Here is a 19,466-nt window from a genome sequence, read left to right as displayed (position 1 = left end):
AAGTGAATCGCATCGCTTATCATATCGCGAGCATCATCGTAGTATCGCGCGCTCTCTTTCTCGCGCGTGCGGACGCGAACGTGAAGATGCATGCGTTGTGCGGTTACGGTTCAATTCGATCAACAAGTTGCGTGTGTCGGTGCCTATGGTGCCCTGTGAAGTCGTGTCATGGCAGTAATTTTCATCAAACATTGCGTGAAAACCCGAAAATCGATAGCCACTCGGAGTGATTGTGTGGACAAATGAAATCATACCCCCATCGAACCGGTTCATCACCGAAAAGGTAAGCAATCTAGGTAGTAGGAATTAGAACCCAAACGTACCCCGTTTTTCCGAAAGGACTACAGGAAGCCCTACCTGTAGCGGTGGGTTTGCTACCCCATAATGCCACCAGGCAGCAAAGAAAGCGAGGATGAAAATAGCCCCCGAAAAATTACCATAAAAACGCACACTTCAACGCGCGAAAAACAAAAATCTATGCCATCATTTCGGGTTCTCTTGGCGTTTATTTTTGTTTTTGTCTTTCGCCGAGCTTCTGCTTCATTTTTCGATCCACCAAAAACCGGTTTGCACCGGGCAGGCACTTCGATACCCGAATCGAAGGAGTCGGATGTGGACCAGAAAGATACGAAAATACAACGGCCCCCAGCAAAACGAAACCATGGCGACATCCCTGGGGTCAGACGGAAAACCGCGGGTGAACATAATTTTGCAATAAGCAGATTCCTACGCAACGGTATTTCGGTGGGGTTTTGTCGTTTGCCGAACCACTTCCTGGCGGTGTTTGGAGCGGGCTAATGCTAAAGGTTTGCACCCAAAAATGATGAGTCGCATGTCACCAGACACCAGACAAACTACGCCGCCGCCGCCGCCGAGCGCTGGTGCATTGCTGCGTTTTCTGGTAATGTGAGCAGCCGAGATAATATGCACTCGAATTCGAAACAAAACGTCGTACGTTTCCCGTTTAAGTTGGGGCTTCGAAAGTCGTACGCGGAACGAAAACGAAATTGAAAAACCACACACGGGGGTATGCTTTATACGTAAAGGAAAGGAACAAAAATCGAATAGTAGTAGGCTGTGAGTAGTCTTTTTTCACATGCAAGTAACCGGACGAACTGAAACCATACATCGTTCCGTCCAACGTTCAGAAACACCAGTTTACGCTTAACTTCACGATAGTTCGATCTTTTGCCACTCGCGTACAAGAGAGTTTTCTCTTTCACTCGTTAGAACGCACGCGAAAGAACGCTTCCGCCCACCCAAAACACCACCGGCCACATGGAAATGCATTTCACTTTCGTTCCCGTTGCTGCGATGTTTGACAGATCCGACCCGTTTGTGGCGGTTTGTTTCGATGCCAAACCTTTGGCCACTTTCCCACACCAACGTGCGCTGCGTCTAACACCGGCGACTAAACACACTCGAGCAGATCACCCGTTCCCCAGATCGGGGTCCCATTAGTGGTGTTTGTGACGGAACACGCGCGCATCTAGCATTTCTTCACTACGCCCCCACTAAAGAAAAACCCATTTAACCCCAACGACCTGTTTCCCCCCCTCTGTGGCATCGCTTCCATACGCCGTTTTGATGCGTGCCTGCACGTGTTTATAATAATAAAAAAAACGCCCACCTGCCGGTGGGAAATGGGAAGTTAGAAACCAACAACACGCGCCACTTGTGTGCTATCTTCTTTGCTTGTTCGCTTCCCGTGGCCTTTATCCTTCGTCCCTGGCAGAGAAAAGATTACCACCACGCTGGCACGGTTGTTTCATCATTGTTTCCCGGCTGCTGGTTTTTTTTTTCTTGTGTTTGCCGATCGGGCTTATGCTTGCAACTTCCTTGCAACCAAACTACAAGAGCGTGTTGTTTTTCCCGTTTTATGTCTAGGCCCCCAATCGATCAACGTTCGTTCGACGTAGTGTAACAAGGAAAAACAGTCGAAAGCAGCAGCACAGGAGAAAAAAAAACCTCGCCCCGACACAGCAACACCCGGTCACACGCATCAGTGCACGCACTGCACCATTGGAGGGAAAATTTGCAAACTGCACACCGGGTGCATCACTGCAACTGGGGTGCCATTTTCGAACGCCACTTGGAACGTTACGAAAACGCTCGATCGGCGAAAGTCGGCGGTTGGTGAAAACTCGCCAGGTAAGAAGAGATCCTTAAACGGTACCTCCTCCCCGCCCTAACGAAACTAACCTAGGACATAATCTGCGGGTAAGCGAATGGAAACACACCTAAAAGAAAAGCGCACGCAAAACTTCACGTACAATCACGTACCACCCTCGTACCGCTGCTGAAACGACGTTATTTAACACTCGGCAGGCAAACTGATGCGCGCGCGTTCTTCTTCGTTTGCCAGAAAGGTTTTTCCCGATTTTTTTCCGTTCGCTCCACAAATCACCACACAAACCTCCTTTGGGGTGGGAAGTTGCGGGTTTATTCTTCGGACGGGCACCCCTGTTATTCCACGCGGCGAAAAAAACCGGGTCCACTACGAAAGTCCTCGAGAAACAAAACAGAAAAACAAACTGGGCAAGCCACACTACTGCTCACGGCGACGGCATTTGTTGAAATGTGAGCTGCGAGAGCGACCGACGGTCCGTGGTCGGTTTCCGTTGGGTGCGAACGGCACACGTACACCAGCGCAAACACGCGCGTGCCGTGGTGTTGCACCGTAGCGACACAAAGGCTCGTAAAAGAGTGGCGCACACGACGAACACATACGCGTATACGCGCCCCCCCGTTATTGGGGTGGGTTTTTAGGGAGGGTGGATTGTGGCGCCGTGGGGTGGCAAACGGACCGACAACAGTGGCTACCACAACAATAGCAGCAGCCGGTGGATTCTCTCGCGCATATGATCTCTTCCATCATATCACCAAACAAACAAAGACAATCCCGAGTAGGTGGGATTGTATGATGGGTGGTCTGGTAGGGGGTGGCCGTGTGTGTGTGCATGTATGTGGGATGGTTGCACAGGTTTAAGGCGAGGAAAAACAAAAACCCGAGCGATACCGGCTCAAGATGCGCAAGCGAGATGGCACGACGAGATCTCTCGTGCGAGATTTAGCGTAAACAACCGAACCAAACCTCCCTAGAGGCAAAGCTGTGTCCTGATGTGCTGTACTTATAGCGCAGGTTGGTTGGACTGGGTGAACATTTGAACCGAGTCCTTGTGGTTAGTAGGGAGATACCAGTCGGTCGAGAATTCCCCCCTCTTCCCTCTCTCGGCAACACGCTCCCCCACGAGATTAGGGAAGCATCGTGCATTGAGATTGAGACACGCTCAAAGTATGATTTCTAATCGTTTTTGTTTACCACCACGGCAAACACCTTGTGTGGGCGACGGGGAGACAAATATGCAGCACACGATGCCACCGTTTTCACGTGGAACGAAAATTTACAACGACATTACGACAACGCGCACGGATAATGAGACGACATTTCGATGGTTCAGTGTCACTTTTGGTGCACCTATTTCGTTGCATTTCCCATTGCACCGCGAGTGGAACACTTTTCTCCACCGGCTCCGGTGGGGTGTGTTGGTGCGAAGCGTAAAGAAAAAGTTAAAAGAAGAAAAAAAGAAAAAATACACACCAAACCATCCCCCTAATTCCTTGCCTCTAACGCGGCCGAGCGCATCACACACATTTTCACTCTCACTCTCATCTCACCGGAGTGGGAAGCGTATTGGGGCTCGTCAAAAATTGCGTGCCTTTCGCGGGGACGCGCACGCACCCATATACACGCACACTTTGTGCCGTGCGTGCTCTCTCTCTCTCTCTCTCTCTCTCTCTCCCGTGGGGCTGATTTCACGCGTATTCGTGGTGCGTAGTGTACGGTGCGTGCGTTGTAACGCGGCACGGAGAAATTATCCTTCGAGAGGAAAGGATTTGACCACGGAAGTGTGCCCCTTGATCCTCTCCCTGGACCACGCCACCACCCGCTCACGCAAACAAAAAGACAAAGAAAGTCGATAGAAAGGCTACGCACGCTCGCACGCATTGTGTCATCGTTGTGGTAGTCCTGGAACAGCGCGCGCTCCCTTTTTGGAGGACGTTTTGTTTGGCCGTGTTCGGTTTGTTTGTTTGTACGCGATAATAAATGCAAAACGTTCCCGTAACTCGGCGGAAGGAATCGCTCACCTTCGAACGACCTCCGGATTGAGGTGAAAATGAGCGAACGTAAGCTGCTGTGTGATGATGGATCCAGCGCCTGTTCGAGATTGTTTAAAATTTGAGCTTCATCGCTTCCAAACCGGGACGCACGCACTTTAAATTGGATTTACAGCCGGAAGCCCCCAAAACACACACACACGCACACGCACGCCTGTTCATCTCGCTCGTGTGGATTGATGCAAAGCGATTGCCCAACCGGACGACCGGCAGCTCTAATTTCTTCACACATTTGCCTAACCTTGCCCAACCGAGTTTGGGTTATTTCAGGACGTGCGTTCTTTGTTCGCCACCTTTCGGTTCTGGAGACCTTCGGGGGGAGGGGGTGTAGAAGCCCGCCAAAAATCAATATACGCAAATTACGCCTCTTCCATTCATTCCGACGTGGGGAAGCGTATATTTTCTTCAATGGGGGATGAACGGTGCGGAAGGCAACGCATTTCACTTCCGGGCGCCCGTTCCGTAGGGCGCCCGTTTGTTCTTATGGCCCGGTGACACGATAGTCCCTTCGAAAGGACACCACGGAACCGAAACCGCGCGATTCAGGGTATAGCTTTTCGCATGCGTGCGCTCGTTGCGTACGCAAATAATTCTACTTTACTGCGTCGCAAACGTGTGCATGTGTTTTTTTTTTCTCTTCTGTTTTTCTGCTCGCTTTTGAATAAACATATTCAGCAAAAAAAAGGTGCTCCGCGAGCGAAACCGGCCGAGCGGAATCAAAATAGATATAAATCTATAGCGCTTTCTGCCGCTGTGCGTTGTTGAAGTTTGCGACGAAACGGCGAGTGGTGTTTGGTGGTGTGGTTAGTTTCGCTCACGCTGGTTGCGCTAGTCTGCAACTAACCCTAGGGATGATTAACATTCATGGTAGTTTTACGCATTCGATCCGCGCGTATGTGACGCGTAATAGACAGCCGCTCATAATTTAATTCGCGTGACGAAAAATGACATCCTCATACTTGTTGACATCTTGGCAAAGCGAGGGGGCTCCCGACGCACGGTATCCTGACAAAGTAACACGGTTGTCAAGGACATCCCGGAGAGCGTGTGTCCTGAAGGGGGGAGGGGGGATGAGGACACGCTGTTCAACTGCGGAGTTCTTAGGAATGGATGGGAAGAACTCCCTAACGTCCCAGACCCGTCAACTGGTAGCCCTTTAAATGAGAAGGATACTATAATTGGGTTGTTTCGGTAGACAAAAAGAGATAGAAGGAGAGAGAGAGAGAGAACAAGCGAGCAAGAGGGTCCAGGCCTTTTTGCGTCCGGTCGATTGAATCCTGGAACGCATCCCATACTGACGCAGGGATCGTAAAATTCCAGGACTTTCTTCTCTCCTTACTCGATCCAGCGTTTTTGGGGTGTGTGTATGCGTAAGGTTGGGATTACGCAAAGTGAATTGAAAAAATGAAGCAAAAAATCCCCATGAAAACCAGGATATGCGTGCGAACTGCGTGTTACATTGTATCGTCGTCCTGGGTGGATTTCGGGAGAGAAATTTCGACCTTCGCGCGCGCGTGAGTGTGTGTGTGTGGTAGAGAGAGTCCTCGCAACGGTTCGCCATACTTCGGGAACCAGTTTCCTCCCCCCCCTCCCCTACCCTTCCGTTCCCTTCACTTTTCCAATGCAGGACCCCTCCCGGTGAGGCGGTTTGATTTCGCTTCCCTCCTGGGGGGAGATTTGTATCATTTCGCCCCGAAATTTCATCGTCCCAAAAGCAGTAAATGTCAAACGCACATTTCGTTGGTTGCTTGGATGAGCGCAGTAGGCTATGTAAATGATAATTACATTCCCATCCCCTGTGGGGTTGGGGTTCAGGGGGGGATGAGAATCACTTCTCGTCGATTGTTCACCCGTTGTGCGTGTGTGTGTGTGTGTTTGTGTGTCCCTTCAGGGACAGAGACCACCAACTACGCATCACGGGGAGCCAGAATCATTGATTTCTGTAATGGCGGTTACGGTTCGCTGGGCAGCCAGCTTCGATGGCTTTAGCGCAGTTCTCTAAGGCCTGTACGGTGAACAGTTGTGACCTTGAGTCATTTGAATGGGGGAATTTATTCTGAAAAAAGCTTGAAATAAATACGCATCCACGGGTTTGGCGTGAAGAGCACAATGGAGCCCTCCAAAACGTCACAACTTCCAAGCTGAACGCTCACTTAGGACTTTCAGTGCACTAAAGGCCTTCCCAAAAACACACAAATCTGCACTGGCCCCCGTGGAGAACGTCATTATCAGCCCACATTTCGGTCCACTCGAGCACAGCTTGAGCCTGGGGGCTAGAAGCACCGTAAAAAGAAAGAAAAACCGCAACCATTCCCGAGGCAGCACGCGCTCTCGATAAGGCAACCGCTTAAAACGGGGGCAGTGGCCGGTTAAAGTGCGCAGTTGAGGGCTCGAGTTTTTGGCCTATTTTCGATGCATCTCTGGAGGGCGCACACACCCAATTGATATGGTTGCTGGCTGCTGCGACATTCGAGGCCCACCGATCGAGGCCACTCCCAGGGCGTTTTCGAAGGGTTTTTGGGCAGCAGTTGAACGCCGCATTAGAGGCATTTTGGGGCTCCCGCGAGGGAATAAGGCTACCGAAGGAAAAGAAAAAAAAGGGCGGTAAGATAACGACAGGCCAGTACCCCACAGTGCGGCTCATCCACCGAACGCGTGGTTCTGTCGGGCGGAACCACTCAGTCTGGTTGATGGTAAATAAATATCATAATATCGCTTATCGTTACGGTACCGTCCATATTTGTTTCGTTTATTTGTTTGCCAGTCGCGAGGTTCTTTCTTTATTTTTTTCGTTGCGATTTTCCTCTCTCTCTAACTCTTGCTCTCTCTCTCTCCAGAGAGCTCTCTTTAGTCACGCTCTATTTGCTGCACGCCTGAAAAAAAAGCCTACTAAAGCGGCCTGTTATCAGGTATTACCGAGGCGCTGTTTGGTGAGAAAACCACCACGAGCATGTTCGGCTTCCTATTTTTTGTGTTGGTCTTCTTTCGCGTATTTGTTCGTTTATTTATAACCGTCACCAATTGTAGGGTTAACTCTCCAGCACACTTCGTGGCGCGAGTAAAAGCGTAACCACGTGTGTGGTGAGACAACGGCGGAACCACATGGCAGGAACATGGTCTCGAAGATCCAAAGATCGTGCCCAACCGTCATGGCCGTCTGGCGAAAGAGCAGCAGCAGATCATACGCACACACACACACAGGCCCCTGGTGGTCAAATATTTGCCTTATCACCCGTAGCGGGTTTGCGCGAATTATCAGCTGTTGTCAAGGCTACGAGTGCCACGATCCTGCACAACGCGCTGGCTGTAAGGAGGAGTAGGAAACCACGGAGGAGCTTTTCTTTTGCTTCCTCTCGCGTCCTGTTGCATGTCGAGCGTGTTTACACATGCTCCAAATATCGCAAAGCCTTACGATCGCAAGGAAGTTGTCGCTTTTTGGGGGGGCTTTTTCGGACCCTTTTCCAGTGCTTTTCTAAGAGCAATCGGAGGAGATGGATAACTCCACGCTTTGGTAGTGTTTAAATCTTATTTAACTTCATCCTGCGTGTGCCTCTGGCAATAACGTTTAATTACTATTCACCCGCACATGATAAGCCGCTCGCGCGCGCGCGCGTGGTGTGCAATTTTCGGCTTGCATTACCTTGCAGTATCTATTTTGACGTTGATAAGACTCCGCCGGCTACGCACACACGCGCCCACCGATACCGGGTCACGTACGTGGGCGTGCGTGTGCACTCATTTGACACTTTGCGTGTGCACGGGAACAACGCGTGCACGTCGTGGAAACGTCTTCTTTGGCGCTCGGTGACCGCAGTTCGGTCAGGTCACCGGCCACCATTTTGCGTCCGTGCGCAACCAACACTCGCACACACGCATCGAAGCGGACGCCTGGTGTCGATCTCGCGCTATCCCCCTAGAGCTGCATCTCGGGTCCCTTTTTTTTGTTTCTCGTGCTTGCTCGATTGGCCACGAGATGGTGCGACATTATCACTTCTCGTTTAGGCCATCGCACTCTGGCCACCGTGTGCGTTGTGCGTTCGTCTCGCCATGTTGTTATTTTCAATTGCCGCTGCACGATGTGCTCGATGTGCTTCTCTTCGCCTTAGGGCTTCTTCCTTCCCGTGCCGCGGGTTCACCCGGTGCTGTGCGGAAGCAAAACGAAAACCGCCTCACTGATAAAACGGCTACAGTTCTTTGTTTATTTAAAGACAATAAACTCGCGCGCGCGCGCACACACTTGTACGCGCACAGTACGTGCTCGTACGTGTTTGCTTCCTTTCGTATCGTTCTTCTTACCATCCGCAACCCTCGCAGCGGTCACATGCTGCGCGCTCGTGTTCGTGGTGGTGTTGGTGCTTGGCGCACACCTCGGCGCACCATATATGGTCCGCGCTCGATCACCAGTTGGTTGTGCGTGTTTTGAGCGGGTTGCCTGTGCCTGTTGCTTTTTTTTTTCGCTCCTTCGCCTTCACCCCACCGAGCGGCCATCTTTGTTATCAACACACGAAAATGGTTGCGAATCCGCAGCCTACTGTGTGCCTGCTACCTTGCAAATTTTTTAATCATAACCCAAACACCATCACCGAGATAGCGCCCGACTAATGCAGATTGTCAAACAGGCCAAAAAGGATGGTGGGTGTCGTAAAAAAAAACGCACCCATAAAACTCGCTAAGGGTTGCAGGGCTTCCAGCAGCATCCCTTTGGCTCCAAGCGACCGAAACGATAACGTGCGGCATAACGGTAGAACTGGATAAAAAAGAACATTGTTCCGAAAATCACCTTGAAAGAAACCGATCGGGCATGCACTGCACGCGCGATCGGTGATGATAAAAGCGAAAAATTGTAACATAACCTACAACCTTGCATAATGTGGCTGTACGATGCGATATGAAGCGTGAAAATGCTGCACTGCGCGTTGGCCTACCAATAAGCTAAGAAGCAATTACAAACAGCCCAGACGAGTTTTACGTTACACGAGCAAATGAAGCTGGTTTTTGCTGCCGGAAAAGCGCCGCTTTCTGAAGAAGACGAAGAAAACCCCGTGAAACAAGCTTGCTGGCTCGCCTAATCGAATGCCGATCGCGGGAACTGCATTTACGGTGCACTTGCTCCAAATTCGATCGGAGTTTTGTAAGTGCAGTGCAGAAGAGCGATAAAAAAAAAGAGCCACGATCACACGCTGCTCTGGACGTTAATCGGACGAGTTTTGCATTTGCATTCGCGTGCGCTCGGTGTGGGATTAATTTAGTTTTTATTTCACGAACCCACGGTGGCGTAGTTTTGTGTGCAACTTGAGCGTATAAATTACAGAAAACCCCCATTCTGTAATAGTTCGCTGGGGTCTCCCACGAGACACAAAAAAACGCACGCGAGGCTTATTTTTATTATTATTCACGGCGTCATTTATTCTAGCCCCTAGTCGTCGTTGGGATTTGCGACTCGCGAGGATTTGTGCGTCTGAGGTTTTTTGTTTTCTTCGTTTGCATGTTTCCACACCGCAGTTTGCTGTGTTTGCTTTGAGCCGTTCCCATTATTGGGCCGTTGTGACGTAGAATCCTGCCAGCTGCACCGAATGCACCGAAAACGATGCAACAAAAAATACAAACGCACTTGCACTCGCGTGTTCGTCGTGGCCTCCTTTCGCACCACGCAAAAGGGAAGTCGCAAAAACGCGTCGACTTTGTCACCGGCAAGACAAAAGCCACGGCCGTGTCGGTTTTCTTTTGTCTGGGGGATGAAATCATCGATCCGCCGGGTCCGGCGGAAACTCGACAAAGGTGCATCCGAGGGGTGGGGGGCGGGGCGGGGAGGGGACCTTTGCCCTCGGCGAGTACGGTAGGGCCCTATCTTATCAACCTGCACCCCTGTGGGGCGTTGTAGGGCAGCAATGGAGCAATAAGCAGGTCGGGCAAATGGCGATCGATGGTGATGAAGGACAGGCTTTTCCTGCGAGGCACAAATCGTGAGTACTCAGCCAGCAGGAGGCTTAGACATTGAATCAATCACACAAGCACACACACACACACGGAAGTATCGATTATGCAATCGCTTGCTGGAGGAGCGATCGGGCTTTGTTTAGTTGTTGATTTGTTTAAAGACAATCGAAGACAGAAGCAACAAAACCGTTTCCGAGAAGATAACAAAAGCGCCACCCAAGCTGCTGTTGGTGGGGTAAGGAAATGAACCATGGATTATAAATTGAGACAAATGTGTGCAGGAGAACACACACACCGGCACGAAGAAGACCCTCTATGTACTCGAGCATGAGCAATTTTAGCCGCCTAATAACAGCACTATAATTAATCTCTCGTAAAATGTTAGCCCTCGGAACATCTGTTGCGAATTGTACATCCGTTGTGTGTCTTGCCAGCGGATCTACAAAGTTTGGAGTTGTCAAGTGGCCAAACACCGACATCTAGGACCATCTCAGGCTCTGGATCCCGGTTGATATGGTTGCGTCTATTTCCGGCAACAGAGCGGGGGTTTTGTATCAACACAAAATGATGCAACCGAACGGAAGAGTGTCGTAGGATGTTTTTGCGAGGTTTTGTGTCACCCGAGAGAAGGTTGTCATCTATTTACGTGAAGTGGACACGTCCTTTCGTGTGGTCAGCTTAATGGGCAGTCGGGAAAAAAAACCCTTTTCGCGTGTGATGCAGCCCAAAAGGTGTGCACAAACCGATCTTTGAGTGCTATTTTTAGCTCTCATCAACCGATAAGCACCTCTGTTTACAGGTTTACATCGTTCTAATCGAATCACTCGATTTTGAGGGGCTGCCAATTCTCGTGAGGTTGCGAGATTCGGAAACCCCGTTGAAGGAAGAAACACATGTTAATTATCTACCCGCGCCCTGTGGCCCTTCCGCAGCAGCTCAAAAGCCCGCCCTGTAATAGGTGATTGATCCGTAACCGGCACCGTATGCTAATAAGACCTTAACCCGAGCGCGTTCACCACCAATGGGGGTGACTAATCAGTTTCCACCCCATCGAGCAAACCCTATCCGGCTGTCCGAGGGATGACTGAAGTCCGTCGCCTTAGAAGCTCAGTAGACGATCGTACCGTTGTCGCATAATCGAGCTGTCGCACTTTGGAGGTCTTTCGATTGGAGGTTTTTTTTGTGTTAGCTCGTGGCTCACCTCGATCGGGTTGCGATCGCCAATTTACCACCCTAGGGGGGTGACTTTTGCTACCCTTGACCGTTGGGACGTGTTTTGGAGACGACGTTTGAGTGTGTTTTTTTTCCTTTTCCTGTTACTAAAAACCACCACCTGCTCACCCAACTAGATGATGATTAATGTCTTATTAACAGCACTGACATCGAGCGGTGTGCGGAGGGTGCCAGAAGGGGCGCACGGTGTTGTCAATGTAATGCTAATTTATGGCCCCAGCTGGAGCAGCTTGGCCCCAGAGCCGCTAGAGCCGGAAATTTGATTCGGCTAAGGTTCTGCTAGGAGCAACGGTCCGTTATTGTTCGGTTGCCCTTGGTGGCCCTTTGGGTTGCTTAAAGGGCTTGCGATCGGTGCGTGTGTGCCCTTCGTCATAACCCACGTGGATCGTAAGATCACTTCATTCACCCTGCCAGCGTTCCATAAATCATCCAAACCAATCGTCCAGCAACTAAGGGTTTATTTTGCATTTTGGGCGCTTCAAACGGATGATGTGGTGTTATTTTCTTGCTTTCTTCACAGATCGCATGTCAAGAAGATCATGTTTTATTTCAAAACACCCAAAAACACCCAGACATCGGGCAGCAAAAAGCGAAAACACTCGGTCCGAAAAGCGAGAGAAAAAAAAACCCCCCCTCCAACGATCAAGCCCACCATCACCACCCCTTGCAACCGGCAGCGACGACGATCGCGATTGGCAGCATAAAACAAAGCATAAAACATCACCCGCGGGATCGCGCTGGGGGCCCGAAATTCGGCGAAGACCTTGAATTTGTTTGTCGTTTTATAAAGCAAATTTAAAGGGCCCGCACGAGAGATCACGGCAACATTGTAGCGCTCGGGGTTTCGATGAAGGGCGTAGAGCGGGGTTAGGGGCTCGTGTGTGTGTGTGTGTGTGGAGTAGACGCAGGAAAGACGACGCCATGAATAAGCAGCACAAGATCGCTGAAGGGAGAAACATCAAACAAACGCGTGTGTGCCCTTTTACGCAAGAAAGAGGACTTCTTTTTGTCGCTGGGAGGAAAAACTTCCACGAACCACGGGCGGCAAGATCGTTGCGATTCTCTCGCAGAAGCTTCACGATCCCTTATGCTGCCCAGCATAAGCGTCCGTGTGTGCGTTTGGGTGCGAAAGATTTCGATTTCAAGACCCCAAGGAAAGCGGCCCTGGAAAGAATAACAAAGTGGCTGGATTTCGAGAAGAAAAAAGAATAAAGTATTATTATGATCGCTTCGCTCCCTTCATTCGCGATCGCTTGACATTGAGATGCACTTCGTGAGGATGGGGTGGGACTGGGGGTGGTAAAGGGAAGGGGGAGGGGGGATCACATCCCTCTGCACCCTATCGCCCCCTTGGTTCCTGACCACCTCCACCTTTCAGGGCAGAACCGACGACGAGGGACCAGTTTGGGGTGGACTATTTTTAATACAACCGCGTTTGATTTATAGGCCGTTAAGCAAAGAAATAAAAGAAAAGAAAAAAAAACAACAACACTCGTGCGCATTGCTTTGTAGCTGCCGGTGTCGGTGAGGTTTATGTTATATTCTTCTTCTAGGGTTTTTTTTTCTTCCCTTCATGCTCACGCCAATCCGATTCCACGAGGCGGCTTATCTGCCGCTGAAGGATCTATCGATCGTGTTCCGTTTGGGGGGGGTGCGTTTTTTTTGTTTCAACGATCACTTCTACCTTTACGGCACCGTTGAATGGATGTTGGTGCTTTTTTGGGTCTCACCTTCGATCCGGACGATTTCCCGGACGAAGTTGCCTACATTGATGCCATCTTGGATGATCTCGCGCAATCGTGCTCGATGTGTCAGAGAACTAGAATTCATGTAGCATTCCGTCGACCCCCAAAGACGGTCGGGAAGAATGTTGTTTACGCGTGTTTCGTGAACCACGCCACCCCTCCCAAACACACACCCGTTACGGGGGGGTTGCTTTTCCTTTTATAGCAACGTTTGCACCTGCGATCGAGCGAAATTTTCACGATCTCACGCATCTGCTTTATCAGCCACACCCCTGCCAGGGCACCTTCGCTGAGGAGTCCTTCGATGGGAGGAAAACAACAACCAACCTCCTCCCCAAGCGGGTGATCGGGGGGGGGGGGGGAGGTGGTTTATTTTTACGCTTTACCTGCATTCCCACACACACACACACACACACACACACACACACATGTGTTCGCGCTTCCGGGTTTTCGCCCTCGCCGTTCGTCAGGTGACTAATCACATCAGCTGCACCGAAATTAGCGCGTTTAAGCGAAACATCGGCCGCGTGTGGGCTTTCGTCACCCATTTGGACCGCGCGCAGGTGCAGTGATCGCGTGATGCAAGTTCCCGCCTTTCCGCACACACACCTCCCCCCCCCCCACTCAAAGATCGCTAGATTCCTTGCGCGGAATTGACGAAGGGAGAGTTTGACAGGAAGTGGCCACGAAGGAGAGAATCGGAACGCTAAAAATAAGCGTGAACTGATCGCTCGGGCACGCAAGATGCACTTGTGCGAAACCGACCCCCTTTTTAGCCTCCCCCCGTGGGGTGGTACCGACCACCACCACCCCTTAAGGACCTCCCCACGCTACTTTCGGGTGGTGTGATCCCGCCGCGATGTCTCCCAAAAAGTGTTCCCCGGTGTTTTGGTTGCTGATGGTGGTTGAAAGGGAATCTCAGGGGGTTCGTGGAGGGCTTTCCTTTCCCACCCCTTTGGCCACCCGTTTCCCGGTGCATTTTTCAGGCGGTGACTCGCACCGATCGAATTACACACAGTCACTCGGGTTGTTGGTTGGGTGCAGTTTCTCAACGAAGGGCTCATCTATCGGGCCGGTGTCCTAAAGAGACCGGCTGACGACATGCCCGGTGGCCTGAGTCGTGCGGAATTTGACCCACCCACCCTCTCTCTCTTTCTCTCACACACTCGCCCACCCCAGAAAGGGGTGGTGGAAAATGCTTTGCATAACGCGTACGCGGTGCACCAGCAGCAGCTCAGCTGTCCGAAAACCCGGTACCATGTGGCGATGCGATCGTGTGGTTTATTCTGGTTCACTCGAAAACACACGCCCTACACCACTCGCCGGATGCCCTTACGATCGATCACGTACGCCACCGCCGGTATCGGGGCTAATTTGTAGCAGGCAGCAGGCAGAGCTTGGGAGAGAGTGAAAAAAAAACGAAGGAAGGGCGGCGCAAACCGCGAGGTTCGATCGCGTGATTTTTAAGCGATACCCCTAAGCGGTTTCATTCGGTTGCCCTAGAGCGCTAGGTCAACGCGGAAGGGACCGGCAAATAGGGGGTTAAGAGGACAACGGGATCGTTGGAGGGGGTCGATGGGAGAGGGTGATCGCGCACGCGGCGCAATGTCCTCTGGGGTACACCGGAACCATAAGCGGAATCGATCGATCGAGCACGAACGGTTCCGGTTGTTGAGCGAGTGATCCAGTGACGATCGAGATGTGATCACATGCGTGTGTGTGTGTGTGTTGGTGCGTCCAATTCAATCGCGTCGTTGGCTCGTTTTTTTTTAGCTGCGTCATGCGTCCGTGCGTAGGCAACATTAATGTGTAGCATAAATTGTTCGCCTTTGGGTTTCGGGTAAACCAAAAAAAAAAAACCACCGTGAGGGTGGTTGGGATGCTTCCGGGGTTGTTTCATTTAACCGATCAAAACAACCCCTAAACGGCCGCCTTGGGTATGGGGGGGGGGGGGGTTTAGTAAAGGTATGGAGACACACATTTTGGGGGGTCCCATTCACACACACACACACACACGCATGATGGAGTTCTCATTACGCATGTGCACTTTCAAGTAGTGCTGATGGCGAGGGATACGGCCAAGGAACCCCGATAAGCCCGTACTTGCCTGCTTGTTATGCCATTAATTTTCTCTCTCACTCACTCACTCACTCTCTCGATTTCCGGTTCCATTTCGTGCCGGCTTTGATTTAGGCCCAATTTTTCCAACCACCCGTACGTGCGTGTGTGTGTTTGCGGCAACAGGCGAAAAAAGCCACACACTCTCGGTCCTTCCACCCTCCATCCGCCGCCCTTCACCACCCGGGGGAGGGCAATTGGTGCTGAGTCACTTGAGCTGTGTTTTCGTTTTCAAAGTCAAGGTCAGCACGCTGCGGGAAGCGAAACCGAGGCCAGCTAGAGAAGAAAGCCCCACCGCCGGGCGTGTTCGAGTGGTCGGTCGAGCTAAGCCGGCACTAACGGGTGTGTGGGAGAGAAAGAGAACGAAAGAGACGGTGTGTGACGGGGTGTAATGGGAGTGGGGGGCTGTCCAGACGGGGGGTGGCAAATAAAATGTGCCAGGCAATGGGCGAACGCGAATCGAAAACGAAAATGGAAAACTCGTTCCAAATCCGGCCTGGGTGAACGTAATAAGTTTGAAAGAAGACAACTACGGCAACATGGCCAAGATAGATTCCCAACTCCCACTCAGATGGCAGCAACCCCCCACCCTCCCTCCTTCCCCGCGGTTGAGGTCACTCAAGGAGGAGTTTTGGGGACGCTTAAAAATCGCAAAAAAAAGCAAGGGGCTCGATTCGGCGCACGGTTTCCGGGGGATCGTTGCGATGATTTATGTTCGACAGCATACGGAAACACCACCCGGTTGCCGGTTTAGTGGGGCTATTTTTGGTAGCGCCTACTAGTTGGAGTAAAACATCGTGCCGCGGTGGTTAGAAAATGAAGGGAAACGCTACGAGAAACCGCGCGTCGTCACGGTCGGAAGATGTTTGCTGGAGTTAATTAATTGAATTGCCGAAGGGGGCTTTGTATCGCGCAGTGCAAATCGTTTGGAGTGTTTTGTTTTGCAGTTTTCTCCGGGCGCGATTACGCGCAGAAGGTCGAACAAGATTGTTATGGTTTGGTGACGAGCTGCTGGCCGAACTAAAGATGCTATTGATGGAAGGTTATTGGCGAGGTAGAGCTGCACATTTCCCGAAAATGTCGTTATCTTGTTTGAAACATGTGTAAACATGTTTTATACATCCCGTGTTTAGCATAAGATAACGTCGTCCAGCGTGTTATCGATGAAGATGGAACATAAGAATTAAAAAATTCAAGAATTAAGAAAGGAAAACGGGCATAAGACTTTCTTTGTTCGTAGTGAACTGGCCTTTCCTGCGAAAATTTGAATATTTTTACATTGTAACAAACCGAAATTTGACTCTCGCATGTTATGGTCAATGGTTTCTTATCATTTCACAAATGAATATATATCCAAGTATTTTTACTAACCTATTTAACTGTAGAATATTGCATAACGGTTTATTTCATTGTAATATCATGTTTATACAATTTTACATGCCTGCTATACGTGTTAAAAAGATGTTTGGAATAATTTAGCTGTCAACCGTCATTTCAAATTGTCACTTTTGGCACTTTATTTTGCTGTCAGGTTTTTTTGCTTAAGTCGTACCTCTGCTTATGAAGGTACTACTTTTTGATGCATTGCTCTCATCTCTTGTTGGTTTAAACGTTTCTATATTGCTTTTATGACGTGCATCATTTAAAAACTGAGTGCGTTTGGTGCTGTGCATGGCTGTGGCCACTTCGTGAGAGTGGAATATTTCCGGTAGCGTTCGGGTTGATGAGTGAGATCGCAATACTGCGCGAACGAGAGAAAATACAAAACAATTGCTCGAATTCGCTAAGATGGGGAAAAATCCGGCTAATTTAAAACCCATAAATCGCAAAGAAAACCAAAGCTTAATTTCCAAAATTCGGAAAGAGTACGTAAGCCTAACGTTTGCCAAATCGTTGATATTCGATCCTGCCCGTTTGCCATTGATTTCACTCGTGATTTTGGCTGCCGAGCTAGTGTTGAACGTGTTCGTCGTGCAAAATGTGCCATATACCGAAATTGACTGGAAAGCGTATATGCAGGAATGTGAAGGATTCCTCAATGGAACCACAGATTATTCCTTGCTGCGAGGCAAGTATAAATCCACACCGCAATAGCCGCAGAGTCTAAAAGACATATTTTTTCGTTTTCATTCGCTAGGAGATACTGGTCCCCTCGTATACCCGGCCGGGTTCGTGTATATCTATAGTGCACTGTACTTTTTAACATCGCATGGTACCAATATTCGGTTGGCACAGTACGTGTTCGTTGCCATTTACTTGCTTCAGCTGGTGCTGGTGCTTAGGCTGTACTGCAAAAGCCGTAAAATCCCACCGTACGTTATGGTCATCACCATTTTCACCTCCTACCGGATTCATTCGATTTACGTGCTACGGTTGTTCAACGATCCGATCGCTATCCTGTTTCTATATGCGGCATTGAACGCGTTTATCGATGGCCGTTGGACACTTGGAAGTGTGATGCTCAGTCTAGGGGTGTCAGTGAAAATGAACATTCTCCTGTTTGCCCCGGCTATTCTACTGCTTTACATAACTAATCTGGGCTGGCTGAAAACGGTGCTTCAGCTCATGGTTTGTGCAACAATTCAGCTGGTACTTGGCGCTCCTTTCTTGCTTACCTACCCGTGGCAGTACCTCAAAGGAAGCTTCGATCTCGGACGCGTGTTTGAGCATAAATGGACCGTAAACTATCGGTTCCTGGAGCAGGAGCTGTTCGAGAACAAAACGTTCCATCTGGCGTTGCTAGGATTACATCTTACACTGCTGGTGGTGTTTGCTTCGCCCTGCTATAAGTACTTCCAAAATTACTGCCGTTTGCGCCAACTGGAGGTAATGTTGGCCCCACAGATCGAGGCCCAAAACAAAGCAGAAAAGGAAAAGATGAAGAAAACTAAGAAACCACAAGCCGTAGCGGGAAAGACGAACAAAACTGAGGAAAAGCTGTCGGAAGATCAGGAGAAGTTTTTGAAATCGTTCGAAAAAGGCATTAAAAAGATGTCGGGAAAGCAACCGAAGGTCGAGCACATCCCTGAGGAACCGGAACCAACGGCCACTGCTGCAGGGAACAAGTTCTCGATTCACTTTGACCGATCCACCCAGCTTGCGTTGCTGCCAATCTTTTTGTCAAATTTCATTGGAATTGTTTGTGCGCGCAGCTTGCACTACCAGTTTTACGTTTGGTACTTCCACAGTCTGCCGTACCTGACATGGTATACGGAATTCACGAACAGTTTGAAATTTTTGCTGCTCTTGTTGGTGGAATTTTGCTGGAACACTTACCCGAGCACGGTGCTCAGCAGCCTCGTACTGCACACGTGCCATTTGATTTTGCTCTACGGGATCGGCCGGAAAATGTTCCGCCGAATTCCCGACCTGGCGCAGCTCAGTAAGGTGGAATGAAACTTAGGGCCATGCGGTGCTAGAATTGCCTGGAGAGGTGTGAGTTCTCCGTTCGGATTGTGCCTTTGAATAACCAAGAAACGTTTGGTTTTCTGTTTGTGTGTGATGTGAATAGTTCGAGCAAAAGTTGCAATAGTACGTTTGTGTTGAAGACTGTTTTGTGTGTTTAGGATATATTATTTATCGTAGTAGATTTGATTTTTTTATTTTCAAAAATAAAGACAACCCGTTTTCTTTTTCTGAACGCGTTCGGTGGAAATGCATTTTCAAAACATGAAAGAAACAGGTCCTTGCAGCTGACAGAAGCTTGTAGTTTGAAGTTTATTTTATTCAGACACACCCTGTACCGTCGAACGTCAAAAGCATGTGTTGTTGAGTAACATGTAAACAAAATTTTCCTTCTGTGAATCAAATTCGGCCAAAACATGGACTACGAACTTCGTAATGTAAGTTTAAAGAAAGTACAGACCGCAAATTTCCTCCATACATGGCAGTATCTTTTATTTTAGATAAAAGATTTCCTGCAACTCTACAACAAAATAACCGACATGTGCTTCAACTCCTGCGTGGATAATCTGTTCGGTCGTGATCTGACACGGGAGGAAATATCCTGTGCCGACAACTGTGTGCTCAAGTTCACCAACGTTAATCAGCGATTACTGAAAGTGTACGTAGGAGTACAATCGGACATCAACCAGCGAAGGATGGCGGATATGGAAGCGCAACAGGCGAAATTAATGGCCGAAGCGCAACAACAGCAAGCAGCAGCGGCTGTGCCGACAAGTTCGGAAATGAATCCAGCTTCCGCGGAATCCTCCGTGGCATGATAGACGTGTGTTGTTGTATTTATCATTTTAA

At 49.7% G+C, this 19,466-nt stretch overlaps 2 protein-coding genes across 2 annotated transcripts; both read left to right on the top strand.

Annotated features, from left to right (window-relative positions):
* The first annotated feature begins 17,000 nt into the window (after nucleotides 1–17,000).
* On the top strand, nucleotides 17,001–18,777 carry LOC128725372 (lethal(2)neighbour of tid protein 2). Its single transcript, XM_053819112.1, has 2 exons — nucleotides 17,001–17,280; nucleotides 17,350–18,777. The coding sequence occupies exons 1-2, from the start codon at nucleotides 17,001–17,003 to the stop codon at nucleotides 18,606–18,608; spliced, it is 1,539 nt and encodes a 512-aa protein (XP_053675087.1). The 3' UTR covers nucleotides 18,609–18,777.
* A 213-nt stretch (nucleotides 18,778–18,990) lies between these two features.
* On the top strand, nucleotides 18,991–19,435 carry LOC128723040 (mitochondrial import inner membrane translocase subunit Tim10B). Its single transcript, XM_053816744.1, has 2 exons — nucleotides 18,991–19,054; nucleotides 19,118–19,435. The coding sequence occupies exons 1-2, from the start codon at nucleotides 19,034–19,036 to the stop codon at nucleotides 19,433–19,435; spliced, it is 339 nt and encodes a 112-aa protein (XP_053672719.1). The 5' UTR covers nucleotides 18,991–19,033.
* The last annotated feature ends 31 nt before the right edge of the window (nucleotides 19,436–19,466 follow it).

This window comes from Anopheles nili, chromosome 3, assembly GCF_943737925.1.
Source record: "Anopheles nili chromosome 3, idAnoNiliSN_F5_01, whole genome shotgun sequence".
Classification (NCBI taxonomy): Eukaryota; Metazoa; Arthropoda; class Insecta; order Diptera; family Culicidae; genus Anopheles; species Anopheles nili.
Note: the sequence above shows the minus strand (reverse complement) of the source record. Positions and strands in the feature narration are given on the sequence as shown.